Source organism: Amphiprion ocellaris, chromosome 19, assembly GCF_022539595.1.
Source record: "Amphiprion ocellaris isolate individual 3 ecotype Okinawa chromosome 19, ASM2253959v1, whole genome shotgun sequence".
Taxonomy (NCBI): Eukaryota; Metazoa; Chordata; class Actinopteri; family Pomacentridae; genus Amphiprion; species Amphiprion ocellaris.
The window spans coordinates 18,664,832-18,681,323 of record NC_072784.1 but is presented as its reverse complement, the minus strand read 5'-3'; the positions used below and the strand labels follow the sequence as shown (position 1 = coordinate 18,681,323).

The following is a 16,492-nucleotide window of genomic DNA, read 5'->3' as shown; positions in this document are numbered from 1 at the left end:
AACCTCACTAAACCACATGGAGGGGCCTCAAGATAGTCGTCCAAATGAAACCGTACAAAAACCAAACTAGCACAACCCAAATGCTAAAGTCTCCTGCAGCCTACCAGAGAACCTCTGAGAACAGAGAATCAGGACAGGAAATCTTACCTTCTAGACAACCAACACTGGTTCACAAACAAGAATACAGGATGTGTCTGACCAAAAACCTCTGAAGACTCACTACAGCCACAACTCAGCTGGAGCAAATCCACTAATCACTGCACACATTAGCACCATGTGCTGACTGTGGCTAAAGAACCACATTTACCAAGATAACGATCCAGTACAAAGCCCTAAAACACACCAAGAAATACATTAAAGACGATTTTACTGCTGGAAGCTGCAAGCCAACACCTAAAGAACAAACTGAAGCAACAGAGTCAAACCCAGTTCACTGGTGAAGGAAGCAGAGGAAATGTTTGTCTGCAGCTAAATAAAGCAGGAAGACACTGAGCTGCTCAGGTGTTCCTGATAACACCAAGCAGCCACCTGGACAGCCAATAGGAACACAGCCACCTGGACAGCCAATAGGAACACAGCTTACTGGAAGTCCAGAGGGCTGGGTTAGTGAAGGAAATTCAATTTAAAGTTGAAGCAGAAAGTTAACAAAGAAAGTTGAAAACCACCTTCTGATACCTGAAATCTCTGAGTTTTCACACAAAGAACACCTGAACATGTCAAACTGGCTTCATAGTAGAACCATCATTGTAAAAACGTCATAGTATGGTGTGTTGCTCAAAAAACATTAGGACCCGGCTGTCAGGGGACAAACATGTAAGAAACATGAGAACAGAGAGAACCCAACCAGTAGGTCACAGTTTATCATCCCCCAGTCATCTCCTGAAGTCCATATGGTGAGAGACATCAGTATCTGGTTGTTCATTTACCAGAGGATGCTTATAATCATGCTGATGTGGTCTGTACTCTACACTATTTTAGTGACTCAATAAATGCCTCAGTGGTTTTTTTAAAAATGCTTTTTAGTTTTTAATAAACATTTAACAGCCTATATGTAATCAATAAATGGCCTTTGCCTATCTTAAGAAAAATTCAATCAGAACTCTGATTTGTTAACAGTACTAAATAAATCAATAAATACATGCATACACACAAAAATAAGTTAATACATTAACTGTGTTAAGATAAGATTTAGATTTTTTTAAAAAGTTGTTTATGTTTTTGCAGAATCCAGTATTACTCACTGGTTGGTCATTACATTTTGTTAGTTTGATTTCACTGTTTAAAATGATGCCACCTCTTTTCAGACAGAACCTGTGATAATAAAACAATACAGAACTTTTAGTTCCATGTTAATAAAGCACTTAAAGCTTTAAGTATGGCTAAATGCTTTTTTCAAAATTAAATATATCACTCCTTAGGTGGTAGTGGCCCCAGGTTCAGTAAAGTTGGAAAGATATTCACAGATTCGGACTTCCAGCATCAATAACTCATTAGATATAGGTTGTCAAAACATAAACGGTGCCTCTTTCCCATTGTTGCAAGGCAGACAATGTGCTACAAGCCCAGTTTTATCAAAAGTAGCTGTCTTCCAAGCTACAGGAATAACATTGGTGTCTATGGAGTGAACAGGGTCCGTCTGCAATTTGCAAAACCGCTGCAACAGTAAAGAGAGACAAATATTCAATAACTTCACTCTTATACATTGTAGTGTCACTAAAATCACTGCAGCCTTCAACTGGCTCCTGTTGACAAAGTGTTTTAACAGAAATGTAAATGCTGTAATTTGATTCTTTTAATGAACCATGTAACTTGAATGGATGTGATGCTGGTGTGACCACAGTGCACACGTCTGATGTTGCTCACAGTGGTCCAAGGGACGTTCAGGGAGTTTGTGTGTTTGCTCAGACTCAGGAAAAATTAGAGGGAACATTGGTTGTAGCTGCTGCAGATGAAGTTAGTTTGAGCCACTTCATATATAGTTTTAAAAATAAGACGATTAATGTAAGAGGAACGAAGAAAAAAAACAAAGTTCTGTTTTCAATTTTTTGATTTTTTCACAAATGTTTTGGTATTGTAATGGATCATTTGAACACTGGGAAGCCTGAATATTGAAGGGCCAAAAAATAGTGGAGCTGGTAACTCAAAGGAATCTGAAATGTGAGCTCAACTACATACCGCTTTCTGCAAGAAATCGGAAGCCAAAAAGGTTGGAAATCACTGATTTAATCTTCAACGATGTGTCTTTAAAGTTTCTTGCATTAATCACTGTGTAAAATATTCATCTTGAAAGAAGTAACTTAAGCTGTCAAATAAAGTGAGTGTAAGAGAAAGTATAATGCTCATAAGTAGCACAAAGCTGCACTTACACAGTACTTGAGTAAATGTATTTAGTTACTGTCCTAAACTGGGTATATCCCTTGTTAACAAGCAGTCAGATCAGTGTGAATCTTACTCCTCAACTGGTTATCTGAACATATAGTGAACACAGAATTATTAGGAAGAAGGAAGTGGATCATCTCTTGACAACAAGTAAAACATTGCACTTCTATTACAAGCATCCTTTTTGTTGTTTTTGACCCAGTAGGTCACTTTCCCATCCACAGTGAGATCTGTTATACTAAAGAAGATGTACACATTCAAAAAGAAGCAATGATAGTCTAATTAAGCTGAACACTGTAAAAACTGGGCCACTGTGACAATTTCTGACTGAGACGGTGGGAACCGAGGTCACACATGAGTCGGATGGTGTTTTCTCATGAACAGTGACTAAGTGAAAATTAAAACAGTGGCGGCCAAAAAAATTTTTTTTTAAAAATAACACTGTCAATAACAACAACAAGTATCTCCACAACACTGTGGTTTGGTTAAGTTGGTTGCATGAATTGGTTTTGCAAAATGCAACTAACTGTGGTTACCCAGTTCAGCATATTTATGGCCTATGGACAGCTTATAAACTCATGTGGAGATATGTGGTGATTTTTTTTCTATTGTGAAATTATGCTTTAGAGTGACAAAACAAGGGAACATCAGAAAGCAAATTAAACATCACCAACGATTTAAACTACATGGCCCTCTTAACTACAGTTGCTACTTCATAAAAGTACTCCGCTCTTAAATTATCTTCCTCTTTGCATTCGCTGCAGTATAAAGGAGGAAAAGCTACGTTATCAACAACAGCAACAACACATCCAACTCTCTGAGCAGTTGTAAGCAATCTGTGCTTTAAACGGCAGCAAGAGATAAGAAATGGGATCCACCAGAGGAGGCAAGATGGAGAGATCGATTACTCCGAGGTTTCCCATGATCCTGTGTCTCTCCGGGGAAGAGTGAGCTCCTGCTCCGGCGCTGCGTGGGTCTCTTAACTGTCATTATCGCCGATGGGAGCCACAATAGGTCGGGGAGATGAGATAACATTGTGAGCAGCGGAGCAGCAGGTGAGAGGCTCAACGGGGCACGATTAGGTGTCCGGGTCCCAGGGTGTAGCATTGCCTGGGGGCCCCGGGGGCCTCGGCCCCACCATCTGCCGGGGTGAATTCCTCTTGCTGCAGAAGAGCCGCTCAATAGCAGCACAAACTGTTGCTGTGGGGCGCTGCTTTGAGTTTCTCCTGTTACCTTTTTATAGAGAGAAGTGTTACACTTTGCAGTTCTTTTGTTACAGTCTCACAACACCAAGTGAAAGAATGCATGAAAACAAAGGTGAGAAACTCGTGGTATTTGTGTAATTATTCTTGCATTCATTAAGAAGATCTGCTATATATCTGCTGCAGATGCCAAAGCATGTCCGTCTGCAGAATGAAGTCACCTGGCAGCAATTGAAAACAGTCAAACATGCAGTCCAGATTCTGCCTGTTTTCATGGTTTGCAGCATTTTGGGGGCTCCAATGGGAGGCCATCACTCAGCAGGAGCACACCCCGGGGATCCTCCGATGACAGCCGGACTGGATGGTTCACACATGACCAGGGAGCTGCTGCTGCACACTACAGCGCCAGCCCCCACTTTGATCTGACAACACGGCTGTAAAATTGGAGATGCCCGCTGCACTCACACATGCCAGACACGCTGTCTGTCTGACGGACAGGCATGAACGCGGCCAAACATGAGAATATTGAATTAGGAGCAGTGGTGTAAATCTAGGATGTGCTTGCATGGCTCTCAGCTTACCAGGCGGACCAGGTGAGGGACAATGAATCAAAGTTTTGTCACAGATGCTCTTTGATGTGGAGCCATGCAAGAATAAAAATTTTACCCTTTGGATAATTTCCACTCACGGGTAAATAAGAATGAGCGGTGCAGTATTTACAAAGCACTGACAGGCGTATTTGAAGAGATAGAAGCAGCCCTGATAAGTTTGCATGAGAAGGGCAGCAGCCACATCTGTTAAATCACTTAAAATCAGTTAAGAAGCTCACGGTGCTGTTGTAGATATCAGACACTAACAACTGTGACCACAACCTCCAGCCTCAAAGTCATAGATCTAGCCATGCTCATTAGTCACCATATCTACTTTCACTGACATTAACTGACTCCCAAGTGTAGGTGCTGACCCATGTTTAATACGTCTAAGTACAGTTTGCAGCCACTTGTGTGTCGCTCAATGCCACATCACTATGTTGTTGTTGTTTTTTCAATAGGATGCTGTTGGACGCAATTCTGTCCTCGATTCAAGAACACCGTCTGTCTTTGTGCAAAATCTGGAGGGCTGATGACATGTCCAGATGTGGAGGGGTGACCCTGTGCTGACCCATAGTAGAGCCCACATTGTTCCTGTGGTGCACACCAGCAGTGAGCTGCAGGATAGTGATGGGTTTAATGGTTGCATATTATATTGCAGGGAAATAACAAGAGCTGAAAAGCAGCGGGGTAAAAGTAGTATACATTTACCCCTCGTGAGGTTCAGTAGACTCAAATTTATAGGTCATGCAGTCATGTCCGACATTTACCCTCCTCTGTGGAAACTAAAGAATTGTCGTAAATCAGCTTTTAACTTACAGAAAGTGCTACACATTGGTGACAATGCAGATATTTAATCAGTGTGGGAGGTTTTTAAGAAAATAATGGCTTTTCTGGAAAAAAAAAGAGCTATGGTCATAGATATTATTTTGTGGAAAAATACAGTAAACTATACTTAATAGCCATTTATTTGAACTGAGTGTTCTCTCTAAATACATAGCAGTCTATTTGCAGTATTGCAGACCTGTGGTTCATGTAAGAAAAATACAAATAAATAGATGCATTTCAACAGTTTGAGCCCAAACATACACTTTTGTGCACAAGCACAACTCTGTATCCTGCACCGTCTGTTATTCTGCTTATAGATCAGACCACAGGATGAAGGGCTTTATCTGCTACAGCCCAGGCTCCTCTACACTACATAGAACAGGGCCTCCATCTGTTCAGTCCATCAGGTCTGATCCACTGCGGCTGTTTCTGCTGGAAAACAGTTTGGAAGCTGCTGACAACAACCCAAAGCGAGGGTCCAACATACAGCCCCCCTACCTCCTACTGGGCCACCAGAAGGCCTCTGTTTTCATAGCGGCTATTACCCTCATTGGGTTGACCCTCTGAGCTAACATCGCTGCCATTAGATACACAAGTAAGTACGACTGCAAGTATGCGCTATGACACTGAGTAAACATGCTGGCAAACCTGAGGAATGTGAGACAGCTCAGCTGACTGTGTGTCTGCTGCCACAGGCACAAGACAGACATGGACGGCATTGTTTGAAGTCAGTTCATGGTCTCATGCTGTGGATTACAGTCGTACCTGCATGTAAATGGAAGTCTTTTTACTGATATTTAAACTGAAAAGTGTTCCCCTACATAACAATATGTGAGCTAGAAGAACAGAATGTAGGTGTTTGTTTTGTTTGTTTGTTTGTTTGTTTGTTTACTGTCATTTCTCTTTAAAGAATAGATTTGTTTCATATACATGGAGGGTCCGACTGAGCTGCCAGTTTGTACTGACAGATGATGCACTAAATCTCAGTCTGCAGAGTTCATCTTCACCTTTTGGTGATGCCTCCAAATGGAAAATTGAGAGCTGTTTAGCAGAAGCATGAAATTGAACAAGACTGGCTTCTCCATCACTGAGATTAACATTAACACCCAAAGGTGGAGCCAGTGGGTGACCCAGGGTGGCCTGGGGCATCACAGACTAAAAATCTGACCACCATAGACACGGAACCATTTCTCTGTGGCAGTTGTTCTCATATAGATGCATCATTGTCACTGAAAAGCGTTGGATATGTCTGTTTTGTCAAATATAAATAAAAATAATAATCATTTTTGATGTGCTTTTATTAGTTAAAATGTGTATGATTCAACTGTGGAGTTAGCTGAAACTCTTGTTCAGACTTTTAGAGATAAAATGATGTCTGGATGAAACCTACTTAGAACAGCTTGGAAACAAGTCATACAAACTGCAGAACAATGCAAGACTGACCCAGAACCTATATCCAAAAGTAAGAAACTGCAAAACAAAAGGCTCGATAATGACGTCTCAGCTAGATGGGTGTCCTGAAGCAAACAACGACACTTTAGCGAAAGCCGTCTTCCATGTGTTGCCTTATTTAATATAACGTAAGATAAAACAGAACCCTATTAATCCTAAAATAAAATCTTGCGCCAGATATTTCTCAGAAGAAAATACAAAACATGAGAATAAATGCAGTGTCGAAAAGAACATCAGTAAGATATAGGTACAATACATTAGTAAAAATAAAAATTTCTTAATTAAAACAAGGCTAGAATAGAAAAGTAAGAAATAATTTTGGTAATGAGTCTGAAGTAGATTTTAAAAAGCCTAACTTTAGAAACAATTCCACATTTTTAATCAAATAAGGGTCATAGAAAAAACATGAGTCCTCATGTACTTCTACATGGTAGTCTTACCCGCATAAGCAAATGATAAGCATGTGACCAAAAAAAAAGACTTTTTAAGTCTACAGAAATTGACAGGAAATATTAAGAAGACTTTTTTCTGCCTCAATGTGAGTACTTGTCTTGGCCTGACAACCCCTATAAAAAACTGCCTGACTCCAAGACTGTAACCACCTAGAGAATTGCGTGATGCGAGTGTACACAAACATAACAGAACATATATGGTTTCAAATCTGGCAGTCAACTCAGCATGGAAACAAAAAAACATCTGTCTCCATCCTGTGAATCACAAGCTTTATCTGGAGTTTGTGACTGACTGAAACTCACTCACAGATCAGCTGATAAACAGTGGCCACACTACCAAACACATATCCATCACAGTTTGACAGTCAGCTTGGGTTTATTATGGCTGGCCTGGACTTTTGGAGCGACCAGACCTCTGCCCTCAAACAAACACTCGATGGGAGGATGCGTGCTCTCATGTGGGCTGGGTGGCCTGCTGGGCTGTCATGCTCCCTGGGGTGTCTGCTTGTGAGAGGGCCTGTTATTCAGAGAACATCCTGAGGCCCTCCCACCCTCCTGTAGTGTCTGCAATGTGGGGAGAAGGAGCTGGGAAAGCCCCGGTACAAGAGAGGACAATTTGCGGTTTGAAGCTGGGACACTGCTGTTGAGACAAACACTTGCTGGAGAGCTACGTTCTGACAACAACAACAAAAGTATAAACTGTAATTTGAGGGACATGTTTGGTTTTTTTCATAGCAAACCTTCAGAGGAAAAGCCGCTCACTGTGCTGATCGTTAAATAACGGGGGGATTACTTGCACGGCTGAGCTCACATTAACCACTTTCTCCTTCACCATATGGTCCACATTCACTAGAACATTGGGAAACAAACATCCACTGCATCATTATGTTAATAGTGACGCTTCTGCCGTGGCACTCAGTGGCCAGACGGTGGATGGTGGAGGGGGGCCGGCTGATTCCCATACAGAAAATCTGTCATCTTGTCAAGCAGAAAGAAGGACACATGCAAATGAATCAGCTGATGCAGACGGTCTGAGAGACATACTTGTTGAGCATATGTATTTGCATATGTTTATCCAGATCTTGGATGCTATTGAGCATCATCATGGCTGGAAAAGCACAACTGAAGAAGGTTGTATCATGGCAACAGCATCTTGAGAGGATAAAGTTTCTTATGCACAATACAGATAATTTGCATCAGAGGCTTTAGCAAACTATAATTAAGGATAAAGGACATTTAGATGGTTTTAACATTGGTAAAGTGAAGAGGACTGTTTAAAATAAGTAAACTCAGCTAGGTTTCCTGGTTACTCATAGGTGCAATAACACTGTAAAACTCGACACTGTAGGCTTCTTTAGAACTGAGCTTGTTTTATTTTACTGAGTTTTTTTAAATCCTATTCTTCCTTCTTAACTCCCAAATTTCTGTCACATATGCAACACATTCAGTCTGAATGCAGTCTGGATTAATTAGTTACTAGTACACAAACAACAACTCTGCAATGCCAGTCTCCTCACCACATAAATTAGTGAAGCTACATAAACTGGTGGCTCCTCCAGGGTTTCACGTGTTGGATTCTAGTGTGGATGAGAACATAAAACAGCTATTTGTTGCCCTCTGCTGGACACATTACTGAACCACCGGGAGGTGCTGCTATAAACACAAGCTGATGGCTTAAAAATGCCAAATATCAAGGTATAATACTATCAATATGTTAACAATTACTAATTATTTTAGTATTTATCCAAGCTGAAGTATTATACCCCTGCATATACCCTCATTTTGCTTGCATGTTTTGGGTCCACTGCGATAGACTGGTGTCGATTTAAATCAGCTATGATAGACTCCAGCCCCCCCGCAACCATAATGCGGATCAAGCGGTGTATAGATAATGGATAGATGGGTTTGGGTCCGCTTGTTTTCTTAGAAATCAAAGTCACTGCAAATCAATTTACAGGTGCTTTAAGAAAAACATTTCTATCCTGATGGGAGTGGTCTCTTCTATGATGGCAATGCCCGGGACCAAGGGTCACTGCCTGGATTAAAATGATTGCAATCATATGTTAATTTTCGCAGTGCTCAAACCAATTATAAAAGATTATTAGAAGATTATGACTCAACTATCATCAAAACACCTAATCAAGGAACATCTTTTGGAAGAATGGTGTTTCATCCCTCCAACAGAGTTCCAGAGACTTTCACTGAATCAATGACAAGATGCATTGTAGCTGTCCTGGAGGTGGACTAACACTCCACTAATGCACTTTGGTGAGTTTTTACTGTTTGAGATTTTTTTAATTGCACATCAACCCACTTTCAGTACTATTTTTCTGCTCATTGAAATCTAAGGCAATGTTTCAACAACATCTATTAAAAATAAAGGTTTGAAATTTTTAGTTATTTCTCATATCTGTTTTAGAATCTGCTACATTTGAACAAGTAGATCAAACAATTTCTGATTGTGGGTCTGTTGAAACACGAAAATTTAAGCCTCATGAAAAATCCAATCTCTGAACACACTAACAAAAAAATTAATAATGCAGGAGTCAGCTTGAGAGATTTCCTAGAAAATTGTGTGTAGTTGCATGCCATGACACAAAATATACAGAAAACTTTTAATATTAAATACTTGGTCACGTAAATAAAAAGCAAGTTATTTTCATTCAACCGTCCATACCTGGCACAGCAGATATCACAAGTTGTACCACAAAAACAAAAATATTGGTAGACAGCCTCTGAACTGAACTTGCTCTTGAGCTAATGTTGATCAAAGAGCCTCAAATTTCAATGTGAGAAAATACCCACACACAAAGTGATTTGATGAGGGATTGATTTTTGTGTATTGCTATGTAGTGTGTGAATGCTCTGAACAAAATTTCGTTTTGACAATGACAATAAAAGATTGAACTGACTGAATTGAACGCTGTTGAGTAGGATATATCTTTTTTTTGTTAGGATGGGGGTGTGTGTGAAAGTGCAGCACCATAAAATCTGGCAATTACTGGGAGGACAGAGGTTTGTCCTTCTGACAAGTTCTTCTCATTTTAGATTTAGAAAGGTTTCCTGAGGAAGACAATGATCCATTTCATAGATGAGTCCTATAACACTGTGTCACAGAACAACTGATGTCAAGCACTGTAGCTGTACCTCATTTATTTAATCATTCTAGGAATTCAGTAAAAACATGCCGAAAGTAAAGCAAAACAAATAAGGGAATATGTAGCTCTACAACCAAAGATTGGGATAGCAGACTGAGAAAAACAGCAGAAAAGGCAATTTAAACAAGGTTTTCTTTATTTGACAATGACAAGTCAGCCAACAGCAGCCTTCCTGTTCATAGTCACACACTTAAAACTTTTGGAACTGCTTCTTGGCTCCAGCAGCTTTTGTCACTTTGAGGACATTAAACCTCACAGTCTTGCTGAGGGGTCGGCACTCACCAACAGTCACAATGTCTCCAACTGTGACGTCTCTGCAGAGAAACGCAGGCAATAGAAATGTTAAGAGGCTGGTGCATCTCTGTCCAAAACCAAGCTGACAAAATGTTTCTATGGTTGAGCAGGAGATATAAAGCTAAGCTGCATCAGTGTTTGCCAAAGGCAGTATCGTCAGAGCTTCCTGAGCTTGGAAGACCATCGTGAGAAAAAGCATCATTTGCAGCAATATAAGACACTTATTGACAGAACATCATCAAATGAACCGACATAGACAACTGAATGATACTAATTTACTGACAATTCTCATTTCTATGAACGGTAGCATACCTATGTTGCTGTTTGTACACCTTTAGCTTCAATAATCACACTGTTCAGTCATACACTGAATATAGAGGAAAATCTATTTTCCAGATGTTTCACATACACATTCCTAGGAAACTAGGTGTGAAATTCAACACATACATGCTAGCTATTAGTGGATGAATCCTAAAAAAAAAATCTGTATGTGAGAGGTAATACCTGAAGCAAGGAGACAGATGGACAGAGAGGTTCTTGTGTCTCTTCTCAAAACGGTTGTACTTGCGGATGTAATGCAGGTAGTCGCGTCTGATAACGATGGTCCTCTGCATCTTCATTTTGGTCACCACACCTATAAAGGCAGACAAAGAATTACAGTCTGTGTTGAACAGCTTGCTGTGGACATTACAGAAGGAACTCAACCCAGAGGATTCAGCAAGCTGCTCCTTCAACTTCTGTCACTCAACCACATCAGTATTGCCATTAGGCATTGTCGTCAGAGCCCAGAGGACTTGGAAGACCATCGTGAGAAAAAACATCATTTGCAGGACAGTGACAAAAAAAAAGACAAGTCAATATATAGGTTGTGGGCAAGGTAGCCTCTTCTGACTTAGATAGTTTAACAGCATTTTTTAAATGCACAGCAGAGGGAAAAAAAGCTAAAATGAGAATATATTGCCAGGAAATGTGTGGAGTCTGTGAAGTATTTTACTGACCAGAGAGGATACGTCCACGGATGGAGACATTTCCAGTGAAGGGGCATTTCTTGTCAATGTAAGTGCCGTCAATAGCCTGCAGAAAACAAATACAAAGTTTGTTAATGTTATCACTCAATACATAATCCTAACTTTGACATCAAGTCATATTCGTTTTGACTGCATCAGTGTTGCCAAAAGGCACTGTCGTCAGAACCCTGCAGGCTTGGAAGACCATCGTGAGAAAGACATCATTTGCAGCTTATAAGCAATTGCTTCAGTATCTTTTATTTATTTTCAATAGATTGAAGAATCTTTAAGTAGATTAGTTACCTCTCTTGGGGTTTTGAAGCCAAGCCCGACACTCTTGTGGTAGCGGGGGAGCTTTTCCTTGGCTTCCTTGCCACCATCAGCGACCAGGACACGCTTTTTGTTCTGGAAGATGGTGGGCTGTTTCTGATAAGCCCTCTCGGTCTGGAGAAAGGAAAAGACATGGCATGGTAAGGATGTGTAATACAAACGTCTTAAGACTCACTGTGCACATTTCGGGTACTGGCCGCTGCCCTTCCTCGCTAGCTAGCTCAATACCGACTTCCTCTTACAAAAGATTCCAGACACATTTTGATGAAAACACAATTGATCGAATAAATTGTGCTTGAAAAGCTAAAATGAGAAAAGCAATTATTGGAGTTACATGTGAAGAAACACATCGTTAATACAGTCGACGGTTGACTAGAAGCAGGCTAAGCTAACCGAGGTAGCATTCCGGCTAGTACAACGTTACACGAGGGTGTAAAATCGGCAACAACAAATGCTACAGAAACATGTGTGAATGTGGCTTGAAATGGTTTAGCACGACGCATAAGGAAACCGCATTAGTATATACTTTACGTAAGGTGGTTAGGAAGTTTATTTAAACGTATTTATATCGATTTAAATTCACCACGCCGTTTCGCTGAACGTACTTGTGCATCCGCCATCTTTGCCTGCCGAGTCGTAAAGAGGCCTGAGCATGCGCGCGGCGGACCGAAGACGACGAGGCACGGGAAATGACGTTTAAATAAAGGCGAGGCTCAAAAAAATCAACACATATATGTATATGTTTCTTTTTTTTATTGCTTTACAAAATGTTTTTTTCTAATACATCCAGTTAACTGCAACCGTGACACCAGTTTAAAGCCCGGTGTTTATTTGCAGGCAAATCTCTCACAAAGCGCCGTCCACAGCGTGGCGAGGTGAGTAGATCTATAAAACATGGTGAATCCCCTGAACTAGCTTTGCTATATCACATCAGTCCCATCAGGCGCCATTAGGATTTTCAGATCTGATCTATTCGCCGCCGCCATCGGTTGATGTCACCAGACACAAAAATTAAATGTTGCCACATGATTGTACGGAAGTCTGAGCGATCTAAACAGAAAACAAGATGGCATCACACCCGGGAGGAGGCGACCAAGGTACGAGCTAGCATCAGCGATATTATGAAATTAAATTGATTGTGACAGTGTCGCAAACCGTGTGGTAATAACAGATAATATGACGCTTGAACCTTAAAGTCTTGGTTTGTAGTTGTAGCTCGGTTACTTGCTAGCATTAACATTAGCCGTACAGATGTTAGCTTAGCAAGAGCGCTAAACGTTAGCTTTATGTTTGCTAGCACAACTGTGCGTTTTTATAGATAGCTTGGTTAGCTACCGACATACCCCCACACCACAGTGAGTTAGCAAAATGTTACCAAAAGATATAGGAAGAATGCAAGCTTTCACGTAAAATGCTCAAGTCCGTCGGCCAGTTGAAAGAGTGTTTAACTTCGTCAAATCAATTTAGGCTAATTCATTTAGCTGACAGCTTCGACATTACGTTTTTATGTGCTTTACACTGTAAAGCTGCTCGGCTGTAAAGATACAATGATTTTTAAAAGTAAATCAAAATCACGGTCACATCACAAGCAGCAATTTAAAGCTTTTTTATTGCTTAATTTAAGTGTGGATAGTCTAAATCTTACTGTAACATGTCATAGATTCAGATGGAACACAGTTGTTTCTTTAATTTGCGTCTCATGTGAGGTAAAAAATTGTGGTTGTAAAATAGTTGTATCAGCATTTTGATGATTGACCTTTGTTTTTCAGGAAATGGCAAAGAACAGCTCGTGGAAGTAGGAGCTGCTTTGTTAAAGGAGTAAGTACATACTACACACTCGTGTTTGTCATTGTTTTTTCATCTTTGAAATAGTAAGGTGGTTATTGTATGTGTGTCTACCTGTGTAGCTTCATTTTTGAGCGGGTTCAGCGGCATGGAGACAGTAAAACTGTAGTGACAAGAGCACAGCTGGGTGGAGGAGAGCTGGTTGACCCAAGCCATAAGAAGCTCGGTCAGTGCCTGCAGCAGATTGGAGATGAGCTGGATGGAAATGTGGAACTCCAGAGGTAGGATAACTGTCAATGTTAAACCATATTCATGTACTGAATGATTGCAAATCATTTGTTTAACAGTGATAACTACATAATTACCCTCTCTCTAATCACTGAATGTTTTTTTTTCCCCAGGATGATAAATGATTCCTCACTCAGTCCTACAAAAGACGTGTTTCTGAAAGTTGCTGTTGAGATCTTTTCAGATGGAAAATTTAACTGGGGCAGGGTGGTTGCGCTGTTCTACTTTGCCTGTCGACTCGTCATTAAGGTATGTAAAGCAGTTGTGTTATACCTCATTTCATTATGAAACAAAACAGCAAGACATACCTGCATTATGGAATTACTGTCATGCAATTAGATTCAAAATTTTTCTCTTAACACCTTCTCAGGCTCTTGTAACCCAAGTTCCTGATATCATCAGAACCATTATTCATTGGACCATGGACTACCTCCGGGAACATGTGATCAACTGGATCAGGGAGCAAGGTGGCTGGGTAAGGAGTTCACATCATTGATTAGTAGCAGAATTTGTGCTCATGACTGATGGTAAGATGCTCATTAATATTCTTGTCTACCCATGATTTTTAGGAGGGTATTCGTTCCCACTTCGGCACTCCCACATGGCAGACAGTGGGAGTTTTCTTGGCAGGCGTTCTCACCACTGTTCTTGTCATTCGCAAGATGTGAGGGGTGTGTGAAGAGCTGACGGAAGAAGGATGGAAAGAACTATGACTGAGGGAAATGGGGACGGGAACAAAAACATAAAGAAAATATCAGAAGTGAACAAGTTAAACAGGATGGACTTGTGTTTCTGCCTCCCATTCATATTTAAGGATTGGGAGTTGGACTGGAAGCGCTGTCATACCCATGATCCCTATGCCACAAGGAAGTGAGCTGTGCTTGATTATGTGCACATAATGGGAGAGTGAAGAGGTTGTCAGACTTGAGCAAGGAATGCATTTTAAGTAATTTATTTTATACTTGGTACAGAATAAAAAGAAGTCACTGCATTCTGTTTTCTGCTCATAAAGATATATATACAGACATGTTTTGATTAAATTAAGAAGTTCCTCTCTGTGTTATTTTAGTTGTAGTTCTGTTTTTTTTCATTCAGCTTACTTTTCTGATCTTCCCATCCTCTCCATTCATTTCACTATAGTGTCTGTATACCAGCAAATTCATACTCAAATGTATTTGTGAGTGTTCACTGGTGTATATCTGCAGCGATCTGCAGCCAAAGAGTGTGTTTAGTGGTGGTCATGTCCCATTAAAGTAAATAGATATTTTTGCAAACAATTTCAGCGAACAAGACAGTGAAACTGATAAGGAGAACTTAGAATGCCTGCTGCAAGTACTGAGTTCAAACAACCCTGACAAATTTCTTCTCCCTCTTCCTCTAAATGAACAGCTCAGCTTTATTTCAATGGATAATAAAAGTGCCACACCAGGGACTTATGTACAAAGTTGTGTTTACATGTACCATGGGTTATCACATGATTTCAAAGTCATACCAGCAAAAATGCAATAGACTGAATATAAATTGTGTAACTTTCAATCATATGCTGTTTTGTGGCCTTTTGGCCAACCTTGAAAATATAACATAGCTCCCAGTAAGATAAATTCTACCTGTTTTTTTTGTCTTGTGATGTTGAATGGAGCTGCATACTTGTCAAAGAAAAGTGAAAGAAACTGCGCTACAGAAACAGAAGGCTATGGATTGCTCACAGATACCTCACTTTACACATACTCAGTACTGTATTTCCTCGTGAGTTATTCAGACAGAAGACTTTTTATACATTTTTCTTGTTTGTCAGTGCCTTGGTGGGATGTTTTTTTTTTTTTTTTTACTATGAAATCACTTTGATATTCTCGAGTTTTCACCTTTTCTATCACATTTGTAAAGCTGAAATTTGCTTCAAGTCTCCCTGAAAATCTTTTTTTGCAGTGACCTTGTATGTTGTAAAATGAAAAATAAATCTTTTAATTCTTACTGCAGCTATGGATTTGCATTTCCTACATAAGCAGCGATGATTTTATTTGATGCTTAACAGTAGTATTAATAAAACAATCATATTAAAGTCATTTCATTTCCATTAGTTTCAAATGTTCAGTATATAGTCCTAATTTTATTATTTATACATACTATTTAAAGTTTTATCAGTACAAACTATCATGACTCTAGCCCATGTTTATCTCACATATATCAATATTTTGCTATTATTCTCAGAAAGTGCATTGATGTCATGGTAAAAAGTATAAATTCAGTGTTAAGTTCTTGGCTATTAAAAAGCTGCTCACTCAATGAATTGAACTCAGTCGTTTTTACAGCCTTCAGCTCGTTAGATAATAAATTTGTGTGGTTTTTTTTTGGTGGTGGCCACAGACCATTTCTCACTCCTTATCCTTCCTGACTGATTTTTGGATTGTTTTGCATTTTGCAAATACACTTGTGAGTGCTGGCAGCATGAGGCGGTACCTGAAGCCGATTTAGGTAGTGCACCTCCTCCGAGATGGCACATTCATATGTAGATTTGCTGTGTCTCCCAGCACAGTCTGAAGAGCATGGAGGAGATACTAGCAGACAGGCCTTTACACTAGTAGAGCTGGATGGTGCTGTATACGGGCAACAACCCAGCAGCAGGAAAGTATCTGTTTCTTTTTTACGATTAGTACTGCCAGAACCTGACACAATGACTACCAGAGGGTTAGTCGTGGATTTTTCTGACCGAACTGTGAGAAACAGACT

At 40.1% G+C, this 16,492-nt stretch overlaps 2 protein-coding genes and 3 non-coding genes across 5 annotated transcripts; 1 reads left to right on the top strand and 4 right to left on the bottom strand.

The window, feature by feature from the left end:
* Positions 1 to 10,179: 10,179 nt before the first annotated feature.
* rps11 (ribosomal protein S11) lies at positions 10,180 to 12,321 on the bottom strand. Its single transcript, XM_023289961.3, has 5 exons — positions 12,298 to 12,321; positions 11,666 to 11,806; positions 11,354 to 11,429; positions 10,860 to 10,989; positions 10,180 to 10,375 (listed from the first exon to the last, which is right to left on the bottom strand). Exons 1-5 carry the CDS (start codon positions 12,310 to 12,312, stop codon positions 10,252 to 10,254), a joined length of 486 nt encoding a protein of 161 aa, XP_023145729.1. The 5' UTR covers positions 12,313 to 12,321; the 3' UTR covers positions 10,180 to 10,251.
* Positions 10,478 to 10,562, bottom strand: LOC111581691 (small nucleolar RNA SNORD35). Its single transcript, XR_002747272.1, has one exon. It is a non-coding gene; the product is annotated as a small nucleolar RNA SNORD35 (small nucleolar RNA).
* Positions 11,100 to 11,184, bottom strand: LOC111581689 (small nucleolar RNA SNORD35). The gene has a single exon (XR_002747270.1). It is a non-coding gene; the product is annotated as a small nucleolar RNA SNORD35 (small nucleolar RNA).
* On the bottom strand, positions 11,509 to 11,592 carry LOC111581690 (small nucleolar RNA SNORD35). Its single transcript, XR_002747271.1, has one exon. It is a non-coding gene; the product is annotated as a small nucleolar RNA SNORD35 (small nucleolar RNA).
* Positions 12,322 to 12,679: 358 nt separating the features above from the next.
* LOC111581681 (apoptosis regulator BAX) lies at positions 12,680 to 15,736 on the top strand. Its single transcript, XM_023289963.3, has 6 exons — positions 12,680 to 12,789; positions 13,462 to 13,510; positions 13,600 to 13,758; positions 13,879 to 14,014; positions 14,136 to 14,240; positions 14,335 to 15,736. The coding sequence occupies exons 1-6, from the start codon at positions 12,759 to 12,761 to the stop codon at positions 14,431 to 14,433; spliced, it is 579 nt and encodes a 192-aa protein (XP_023145731.2). The 5' UTR covers positions 12,680 to 12,758; the 3' UTR covers positions 14,434 to 15,736.
* Positions 15,737 to 16,492: the final 756 nt, after the last annotated feature.

Coding starts and splice junctions, on each gene's coding strand:
- rps11 (XM_023289961.3), bottom strand. Junction 10,990..11,353: donor CCGTGGACGTATCCTCTCTG/GTCAGTAAAATA, acceptor CTGCCTTTATAG/GTGTGGTGACCAAAATGAAG. Junction 10,376..10,859: donor CATCTGTCTCCTTGCTTCAG/GTATTACCTCTC, acceptor GTTTCTCTGCAG/AGACGTCACAGTTGGAGACA.
- LOC111581681 (XM_023289963.3), top strand. CDS start 12,759: ATGGCATCACACCCGGGAGGAGGCGACCAAG. Junction 12,790..13,461: donor CCCGGGAGGAGGCGACCAAG/GTACGAGCTAGC, acceptor TTTGTTTTTCAG/GAAATGGCAAAGAACAGCTC. Junction 13,511..13,599: donor GGAGCTGCTTTGTTAAAGGA/GTAAGTACATAC, acceptor CTACCTGTGTAG/CTTCATTTTTGAGCGGGTTC.